Source organism: Humulus lupulus, chromosome 1 (genome assembly GCF_963169125.1).
Source record: "Humulus lupulus chromosome 1, drHumLupu1.1, whole genome shotgun sequence".
NCBI classification, from domain to species: domain Eukaryota; kingdom Viridiplantae; phylum Streptophyta; class Magnoliopsida; order Rosales; family Cannabaceae; genus Humulus; species Humulus lupulus.
Genome location: NC_084793.1, coordinates 307628515 through 307639460, shown reverse-complemented (window position 1 = coordinate 307639460; position 10946 = coordinate 307628515). Strand labels below are relative to the sequence as shown.

At 32.5% G+C, this 10946-nt stretch overlaps 2 protein-coding genes across 2 annotated transcripts; both read right to left on the bottom strand.

Annotated features, from left to right (window-relative positions):
• Positions 1-3852: 3852 nt before the first annotated feature.
• On the bottom strand, positions 3853-4530 carry LOC133781699 (B3 domain-containing protein At2g32645-like). The gene has a single exon (XM_062220767.1). It carries the CDS (start codon positions 4528-4530, stop codon positions 3853-3855), a length of 678 nt encoding a protein of 225 aa, XP_062076751.1.
• Positions 4531-10079: 5549 nt separating this feature from the next.
• On the bottom strand, positions 10080-10685 carry LOC133781681 (B3 domain-containing protein At2g32645-like). The gene has a single exon (XM_062220745.1). It carries the CDS (start codon positions 10683-10685, stop codon positions 10080-10082), a length of 606 nt encoding a protein of 201 aa, XP_062076729.1.
• Positions 10686-10946: the final 261 nt, after the last annotated feature.

Below are 10946 nucleotides of genomic sequence, written 5' to 3'. Positions count from 1 at the left end.
GTACATGACTACATGGCTTCTCATTCAGTTATTGGAATTACTAATTAAAAATGTTGTTGCTATACGAGCAATTCGGTACCCATTCAGTTAAGAAATTGGATAACAGCTTGAGCTTTGTCACTGGAAGAAATTTTATTTCATTAATTTAAAATTACTTTTTGAATTTGGTTTTAACAGTCAAATTTTCTCAATAGTGCCGATTTGTTGTTGACTTAGTGCTTGGTCGGCGGCAACCTGGTCGTTTAAAGATCACATTTTAATCCCTTTTCTCTTGAGTAGTTTTATGTACTTTTGATACTTGTTAAACCATGATTAGAAAACTTGATTTTGTTCTCAAAAGGCACGTACAATAAATCATCGGAGGACTTAACCATGGGGATTGCATTTTGTGGTTGAATAGAAAAGAGGCCAAAACAATGTGCTGGCCGAGTTGTCACTTATAACAGGCAATAAGTAATATTCTAATAACTAAATAATTTCAATAAAATATTTATTTTTATAATATTATACATTTTTATATTTATTTGGTACAATACCGTTACATTAATCTTCTCTCAAATAATAATATAACTACCCAATTTTGATCAAACTACACTCTGTTACCAATTTGTGATCTAAACAACAATTACGCGAATCAATTAAGAACTTGCTGGAAGGAAAAGAACATGTAAAAGATGAGTTACCAGAGTCTCCATCAGATCAAGGGAACAAGCTGGAAGAGTCATCGTAGAAAAAATTGGAGGAGGAACCTTTGGCGGTGAATCGGAGAAATAGAGAGGTTGGCCGGTGAGGAAAGGAAGAACGTGGAGGAGAAGAGGAAAAGAACGACGGAGAAAACTCTTTGGAGAAGAGAGAGATCGGTCCTTGGACCCAAGAGATGGCTGAAGCTTCCGCCATTGAAGAAGAAGATGAAGAGAGAGAGATTGTGATGAGAGGAGAGAGAGAGAACGGAGCCGGAGTGGTTCTCATTCATAAGTAAATAAACAAAAGATAGAAACTCATTCATAAGTAAGAACAATCTATTAAGCATTATAATAAAATACTTGAATTTACTATCTAGAGGATAGATAAATTGTGGTTCATAAAATTCGATAGACTTTCTTCACTATATTAAGCATCATTACCAAATAATTATTATAGATAGGATAATTAATTACTCATATGGACCTTAATGTAACTTTGGAGGAAAAAATAAAATTTAAATAAATAATTATTTAAATGTTCATCATCACTAAATAATTTACATACTTATTCTTACGACAAGCAAGAAAATAAGTAATAATTGTTGTCAATGTATATAATTAGATTTATGCCACAAAAGATTGAATACTGTTGTGAATTTTCTAACAATTAAAATATGCGCAAGTATACACAATCGGCAACAAGTAATACAGTGACAAAGCATCAAAGTTCGTATCCACAGGGACTTTTTAACTAAATTAATGTAAAATCAACCAAAAACAACTTATAAAATAGTAACCAAAACAAAGGAAAGATTGGGTAATTAACTCTGAAAATAATTGTAGACAAACAAAGGAATTAAACCAAAAATTAGAGATTAAAATGACAAAATACTGGGTGGTTTTCAGATATAAGAAAAATGGATTCGGGTGATTAATTCCCCTCGGTTCGTTCCAGTTGTTACAGCAATGGCTCAGCAATGGGTTAGCAATTATGACAGTGTTAACAAATTTCGTAAAACCCAGCAAGTTTTTCCCAAAACGTGCAATCTAATGTCTATACTCCCCTTCTATACATTCCTGCATGAAATCAGATTATAAACATTCATTTAAGCATCAATTCTTAAGTTATGCAAGGTAGCAAAACATTCATATTCTACTACTCAAAATCACCTAAAACTAGATGAATCTCTTGCATCAATTGAATGAAATCAGCTAGACTTCCCTTTTCCAAGTTAGATCTAGCTTAGTAAATGCTAAAAATGGCCAATAATTAACATTCAATAACAGTAAAGCACATTCAATTGAACAAAGACATAATCACTTAGCCATTGCATTTATATGTTGAGTTCATACTTGAGGGTTCATAATCACCCAAACCCTTAGGAAATTAGTTCATAGTTGCAAACTTAAACATGAAAATAATACAGAAGTAATCCATGGAGTTTGCAGAAATTAGATGAAATTAATACAAAGAGAAAGAAATGGTGTAGGAAGAATGAGTTGTGAGCTCAAATCCTCCTTATGGCATCAGCCTTCTTCCTTCTCTGTTGGTCGTACTCTTCTTAAATCTTCTCCCTAAAACCTTCTCTGTACTTAGCCAAAAGTTCTCTCTCTTTCTCAAAAAATGGTCACCACCCAAAAAATACGGCCGCCTCCTTTAATTCTAGGGTACTTTCCTTTACCCTAATTGGACAATCCAGATCATTTGCCTACATGTACTTTGTCCCACATACTCAGCTGACTCAGTACTCAGTACACTTTCCACCTGGCCGCCTCTTTTCTCTTCATTTACTCCAGCTGGAGTATTTTTTTTTTTTCACGAAGTCCTTTTTCTCTAGCTTCTGTTTAATTGCTAAGACTGACTGCTACAGCATTGTTGAGTTAGCATCCTTCCCTTTTCAGCAACATTTCCCTTTGATTCACAGTTCCCTCAGCTCCTGTTTCCTAACCTGAATAACAAAACATAAACTACATAAATCACTAAAAATATGAAAACACAAACACAACTACTCCTAACATAAATTTACACTAATTCGACACCATTTCAACTAATTACAATTCATTACTCTTTGATTTGGTTTGAAAATTAAGTTTAAAGACATAAAAATAACTCTAAATCTTAGAGTTACCAAATACAAATACAATTATGATTAAAATTCATGAATTAATCTTGTGCATAAATATATGAAAATAATATGATATTAAAAATAGAGTGAAATGGTGAAAAATGGCCCAAAATGGACCTCCCACACACCTAAAACAAGTATGGTTTTTTTTTAAAAATGTGTCCGTACGACATGTCGTTTTTTGAAAAACGACATGTCGTTTGCTCAAACACGATAGCGTTTACTCCCTCGGAAATGACACGTGCAGCTACAAAAGTAGCAGAAAAATAAGCAAAAAAACATAGAAGAAAGCACACGCAAATGACCAAAAAAGGGACAGAGAGAATAAGTGAAAGAAGTGGGAAGAGACGCTGGCAAGGCTCGTTGATTAGCGCTGAAACCTTATTCCCGTAAAAGCATAAGAAAATAAAGAATAGATTTAAGGTTACAAGAGGCCGTATTTTTAATAAAAAAACTTTAGTTTATGTAGTTTTGAATTAATTCTTTATCTACCGTGTAAATGAACTATAAATTTTTTATATACGTATTAATAAAAAAATCTCAATAAAAGAGAAAAATTGTTAGAAAAAATAGAATAAAATTACTTTCAAGATCAAAGAAAACATAACTATGATAAAAAAAATGTAAAATTTCCATATTTTAGTTAGCTACTAAAATTAAGAAATTTTTTCCATTACTTTTAACTTTTTCTTTAATAAATTTTTCCACACAAATTAAAAACGTTATAATTCCCATAAAACTTTAATAATCCATTCACTCCGTCAAACTTACAACCTTAATATCCATCTAAAAAAACACTTCCAACTTTAATAAATAAATAATGATAAAGAAAAATGACTATAGCACTTACAACCTTAATACTCAAAATTATTTATAACATAATATGGACATAATATTACCAGCCCAATATGCAGTATCAACATCTAAATCAATAGCACTTTTTGAAAAATGTCATTTTTAAGTGGTATATATAATCTGAAATGTTGTAGTGATACTTTCTAGTTTGATACTAAAAACACTAAACACATGAAAGAAAAATATTACTAAGTTGAGTCGTTGCTTAGGTTGACCAATGCAAAACAGGGATTTGCATTGATATCTCTAAAAAACCAAAGTTGAACAATATGACCTTTTTCTAGTCCATTCCTTTTGACAACATCGAGCCAATTCTTGATAAATACGTAGGAAACAAGAGAAGATGCTTTATTTTTCTTTGAGTATTGCCACTTTTTAAGTACGAGGCTTGTTATATCCAAATTTGGTTGAATAATGTAGACTTGCATTCCTTCATTTCGTTCAACTTTATTTTTCTCATCATTGTTTAGAAAATCATCAGAGATTATTTGACTTATTGGCATGGAAAGTCGACCCTGTTGTTTGCTAACATCAGCTTCGAAAAGCATTTTTTGGTGAATGAAGACTGGTGATTCTTGGTCAGTAGCAGCATCAGGAGTAATAATACCACGTGCATTACTAATAATCCTAGTCAATGCCGGAGTTATAGGTGGCGGTGGATATGGTCCTGCAGCGACACCATCGGTGGATCTCTTTCTTTTCAGATTTTCTTTTGCTTTAATTCTGCAATTAGAATTTGATGATGGCTTTGATGATGGCCCATCATAACCAAAATCAGCAATAAGAAACTGATGACATACATCCACCAGTGCATTAAATCGTCTCCAGGTTTGGCCATATTTAGAAATGTTTTTAATCCTCGACATTTTTCTTGAATTCTGATTTTTGTTCTAAACTATAACTCAGAGACAATTAATTGAAGCCTGAGCCTAATTCCTATTAAACGGTTTAATTTAAAATTTGATATTTATATTGTTATTGATATCTATTCTTTTTAAATTAATTCAAATTTATCTTATCTTTTTTCTTGAATTTTATTCTCCTAAATTAACCGAAATTTTAATCCTCAAATAAAAACACCATTTTTTTTAAATTTATTTTCATATCATCTAATCTTCCTTTTATTGCATAATAAATATATAATCATATTTTAATTTCAAAATATATATATATAATCCTATTATTATATTTTGCAAAAGAATTATTAAAACTGAGAGAAAAACTGAGACATTGTGTTTTTGTACTGTACGACCACTTCGGGTCCAAAAAGAAGAAGGTACGGTGAGTCATTTCTTTGGTTTTTCTTTAGATTACGACCTTAGACACGTCCTTAGAACCTCTATTTTGATTGTAGAAGAAAGCAAGAGAAAGAAGGGGGAGTGTTTTGAGAGTTCGGTGCAAGATTAGTCAGAACAAAATAACTCAAGTCCGAACCTACTTTGTGTTAATTTCTCTCTTAGATTCTGAGTTCCAAATTCATGTTGAATGGTTTTTTTTGTGTTTATAGTGTTTTGTACTAAGTTGAGGAGAAGAAAGAACACACTAAGAACTGGCCACAGTAAGAGGTTTATATTCATAGATTTCCTTCGTAGTTTTAAGTTTCCGATTTTTCAATTTCGTTTCTTAGGATGGTGATGAATTTATGGGCTGTTATGTATGGTTTTAATCAGCGTTTTAGGACTAGAGAACATCCTTAAGGTGTTGGGAAGGGTCTAATATAGTAGATCTTAAGTTTTGGGGTGGCAAGGTGGTGGTTGTAGCCATGGCCGATGGTTGCATTGAGAGTTTCTTCACCGCCGGCGTTAATGGAGGTTGCAGGCGGTGATGATGTTTAAGGCTACGGGCTGGGTGTTCTTCCACACCCCTAAGAGTTCCAGAGGTGTATTAGAAGTTTCCTTGGGGTTGGGTTCCACCTTTGGTGTGTTTGGGAGCCACGGCTGAAACTTGGGAGTCATTGTCGACCGTTTGCTTCGATTAACCACCACCGGTGGCGGTGGTGGTGGTGGCCAGAGGTGAGGGTCATGGTGGTACCGGGATGAGACAGTGAACGTTGTGGAAGGTACCTATGGCTCGAAACTGGACTTGAAGAGTGCTTGCCATTCTTGGCCGTGCACAAGGAGCCATTGATGAGGGCTTTGTGCACGTGAGCATGCATGCATGGTTTGATGTTTCTTTTGGTAACTAATGGTTACCAATATGTAACCAAAGGGGACAAAAAATGGTATTTAGCCCCGAAACTTTAGAAAGTTACTGCAAGGCTTGGGATTAGGTATTCTAAGATCAAAATCTGATTATTGAGAATTAAGAATAAAAATTCCCTAGTTAATTGTCCAAGTATAATAATTTACAAGCTAGGCTCGGGAATTATTATGTAAGTTTCAAGAAAAATTCTAAGTTTGGGAGTTAGTTCAAATAAATTTAGATTTGATGACTTAGAACCTATGAAATATTTTCAAGGACTTAGAGAATATTTTAGGAAGTACAATATTACCAATTTTAAGTCTCAAGGTCAAGAGGTGGGCTCGGGGCTTGTGAATTGGACTTGAGCATCGAAAAATGAAATTTTAAGAAATAATTACAGTTTTGACTTGAAATTTCGAACATGACCTAGGGGTATTATGGTCATTTTACCCCAAGGGCTCGAGTTTGGGCCAGGGTCGGGAATTTCAGTTTTGTTTTTTTAAATTCTCTAATATATTTTAGAATCTTAGTAAGCATAAACTAAGACATATTGTCATAATATGATTATAGGGTCTAAACGCGATCAGAAATACTCACAAAGACATAATTCGCGAAAGTTAAGGACAAGAGGTAAGGAAGTATACACCAAGAGTAACTTAGCTTGTTGTGATCTTAGTGAATTGTTTGCATGCTTGTATACTACTAGTTAAATTCTAGTTGCTATATATATGTGTGATTATATGGCTGGATGCGCATGATAGTACCCATCTATCGGGTTTGAATGTGCTTAGTGCAGAAGTTATCATGAATGCATGTGCAATGTTTGTGACTGTCAAGGGAAACCTTGTGAGGGTGGAACCTCATGCCGCCGTGTAGTGGGGTTAGCCGCCAAGTCAGTAAAGTCATCGAGTTTTAGCGGAGTATACCCCTTTGGCATGGGAGGTGAGTATTCTTTGGGCTGCGGAGGCCACCCGGGGATCATGACCCCACATATAACTCGATGGCTCAGTGGGAAACCTTGTGAAGGTGGATCCCCATGCAGCAGTACAACGGGGTTATCCGCCAAGTCAGTAAAGTCATCGTGTTTTAGCGGAGTGTACCCCTTTGGTACAGGAGGTGAGTATTCTCTGGGTCGTGGAGGCCACACGGGGATTAAGACCCCACAGATAACACGATGACTCAGTTATATGTTTTCAGTATGTTACGCAACACTTTGACTTATGTGAATATGCTAGACGTGTTGCATAGTTTACAATTTCTAGATATGCATTTCTGTTATGCAAAGTTTGTTTTGGATAGTAGAATCATGAGTTGTAGCTAGCTTCCTTACTGAGTGTTATAGCTCATCAGTTACTCTGTGTGTGTAGGTAAGGGCAAAGCTTAAGGAGCAGTGCAATGAGCCGGAGGGGATTCTGTCTGAATTATGCATAATGTGAAACAACCGACCTACGGGGTTGTAAGGGTTCTTAAGTTTTCTGCTAAGTCCAGTAACATTTTTATCAATTTCATGTTTACTAGTTTATTTAAAGAAAGCCATGTGGCTACAAACTATTTCTTAAGTTACGTTTAACTACATTTTGTTTTTAAAACTTCCCATCCAAATACTATTTTATTTCAAAGTACTCCAATGTAAAATTTTTTAAAGTTTACTTTAAAATTTATTTAGTTTTTAACGTCCGATTTTTACCAAAGTTGATGATAACTCTACAAAATAGAGTTATTTCACCACTTTTTATGTGCTAATTGTTGCTTAATTCTTGAGTTTTTAATTGATTTATTAAGTTTTTAAGTAATTTTGAATTTATTAGTCTTATTTTGATTTTATATATTTTTGTGTGTTTTTATAGTTATTTTGTTGTAATATATTGTAGTTTAATTATTTGAATTATTGTTGTGTTTAGTGGTAAAAAAATGTTGTATTATTGAACTTAAATGTAAAATATAATTAAGTTATAATTAATATTTTCAAATCAATTAAATTGATTTATTTTATAATTGAAAATATTGTATTATGATTTATTTTATATTTATTTTGTAGGAAATTTATGCTCTTAAAAAAGAAAGAAAAATGAAGGACAATATGACATTTTCAAGAAAGCAAGACAAGAAAACAAATTGTGGCATTTTTGCCTTCTCCATTCAGGCCCCATGGCCCAAGCCCAATTTCTCCTTCATCAAATCCAAGCTTCCTCCCTGCCAGCCGTACGGTCAACCATCTTCAGCTCCACATGACTCCACTTCATGCACCAACAAAATCCTTCCCAAGCCCTCACATCAATGAAGCTTCCCTCCTGGGCCCGCCTAGCAAGCCCACCATTTATTCCTCATCAAACTCAGCCTCTTCCGCCTGATGCCTTCACCCGAGCACACAACCAGCCCACGCTAGTGCACACAACCAGCCGCTTGCCACACAGTCCAAGCAGCCTCCTTGCCAATTGTCTTGAGCCCATAAATTGTCCAAAAGCACCATTGTCCCCTATGACAAAAATACCATTTTTATCCCACTTTCTACACTTTTTGCCGCAAAACATAATTATTACACCTTATAATTTATTCCTATTTGCCATATTATAATTAATTTGAATTGATTATTTTAATCATCATTTTTGGCTATAAATAAGGGATTTGTGGTGTCCATTTTTAGAGAGGGAGGTTACCATACTAAAAACTCTACACATTTCAAAATCTCTCTATTCTCTTCATCTTCTTCTTCTTTTTATTTTTTTTCTATGTATTTTTAGAGGAAAAATTTGGGGGTTCATCCTCCAAATTTTCCTATTTATGTTTGTAATTTTTATTTTGTATTTGCTATTCTAGTTATGAGTTTCTAATCTTTTTAAGATTATTAAGGTAATGATGAAACAATTTGTAACTAGATAGTATTTATTTTATATGTTGATTTATCATTTTCTGCAACAAATTTTATGGAATTATCTTCTTCAAATATCTTCTTTCATCTTAAATATCATGTATTTTGGATTGTTAGCACATATTTACACTTTGTTCTTCATTTTGCAAAAACATAATATTCTTTTGTGTAAGATGTGTCATTAAATTGAACACATCCATGCTTAGAACAAAAATATTATGTTTTGCCTTATAAATAATGTTCATTGATTTATTTGTTATTTCATTAGATTGATTTACACTAAATGCTTTGAAATTATAATTTTGAAAAAGTGAAGAAAAATCCTATATTTTTAGAAGTAATTTGTGCTTAAAATTAGAAATCTATTTGGAAAATGATAGTTTGATTTATTTTAACTATCACTAAAACTTGGGAATCAATGTACTTATAAATATTATTGAACTTGTATTTTGTGGATTATATTATCTTAATAATCTTATTTTACCATCTTGTTTGCAATTATTAATTTAGTAATTTATATTGTCTTTAATTTCTTTATTATTATCTTTTATTTTATTTTTATTGTTACAAATTCTCATCAATCTTTGGAACTAGGTTAGAATTTATTAATTTTGGTTTAAAATAGTTTCCTTTTCGATTTTAGATAACTCTTTTGGATTCGATCTCGTGCTTACACGAAAATTATTCTATAAATACGATTCGTGCGCTTGCGAGTTATAAATTTTTAAACATACTCGTTTTGGGTCCATCAGTTGACCGTAAGGGTCTAGTTGACCCCGGATAGTCATAGTCGCGTTTCAGTGGGTCTAGTTAAGAAAAGTCGGGTCGTTACAAAAACAAAAGAAATGATGAAGAAAAAAAACTGATGAATAAATAAAAATAAAAAGAAGAAGAAAAATAATGGAAAAATGAAAAGAAAAAAATATGAATGAAAAAATTGGTAGAAAAAAAGAAGAAGAAATGAATACAAAAATGAAAGAAAAAAAATAAATAAAAATGAGAAGAAGAATAATAGAAAAATTGAAAGAAAAAAAGGATGAAGGAAAATTGGTAGAAAAAATTGAATAAAATTACTTTCATAATCAAAGAAAACATAATTATAATAAAATATGAAATTTTCATGTTTTAGTTAGCTACTAATTGTGTTTCTCATACTTTTAACTTTTTTTTAATAAATTTTCCACACAAATTAAAAAATTAATAATTCCCATAAAACTTCAATAATCTATTCAGTCAAACTTACAAGCTTAATATCCATCTAAAAAAACACTTCCAACTTTAATAAATAAATAATAATAAAGAAAAACGACTATATACTTTCTAGTCTGATACTAAAAACACTAAACACATGAAAGAAAAATATTACTAAGTTGAGCCGTTGCTTAGGTTGACCAATGCAAAACAGGGATTCGCATTGATATCTCTAAAAAACCAAAGTTGAACAATATGACCTTTTTCTAGTCCATTCCTTTTGACAACATCGAGCCAATTCTTGATAAATACGTAAGAAACAGGAGAAGATGCTTTATCTTTCTTTGGGTATTGCCACTTTTTAAGTACGAGGCTTGTTATATCCAAATTTGGTTGAATAATGTAAACTTGCAATCCTTCATTTCGTTCAACTTTATTTTTCTCATCATCGTTTAGAAAATCATCGAAGATTATTTGACTTATTGACATGGAAAGTCGACCTTGTTGTTTGCTAACATCGGCTTCAAAAAGCATTTTTTGGTGAATGAAGACTGCTGATTCTTGGTCAGCATCAGGATCAGGAGTAATAATACCACGTGCATTACTAATAATCCTACTCAATGCAGGAGTTATAGGTGGCAGTGGATATGGTCCTACAGCGACACCATCGGTGGATCTCTTTCTTTTCAGGTTTTCTTTTGCTTTAACTCTGCAATTAGAATTTGATGATGGCCCATTGTCAACAAAATCAGCAATAAGAAACTGATGACATACATCCATGAGTGCATTAAATCGTCTCCAGGATTGGCCACATTTAGAAATGTTTTCAATCCTCGACATTTTTCTTTGATTCTTATTTTTGTTCTAAACTATAAACTCGAGACAATTAATTGAAGCCTAGATCTAGACTCAAATATATATATATATATATATCTAAAGATTTCTAATTCCTATTAGGATTCGAAAACTCAATTAAATATTCATTCAAATATTAAACAGTTTAATTTAAAATTTGATATTTATATCTGTTATTGAAATCTA

Coding starts and splice junctions, on each gene's coding strand:
- LOC133781699 (XM_062220767.1), bottom strand. CDS start 4,530: ATGTCGAGGATTAAAAACATTTCTAAATATGGCCAAACCTGGAGACGA.
- LOC133781681 (XM_062220745.1), bottom strand. CDS start 10,685: ATGGATGTATGTCATCAGTTTCTTATTGCTGATTTTGTTGACAATGGG.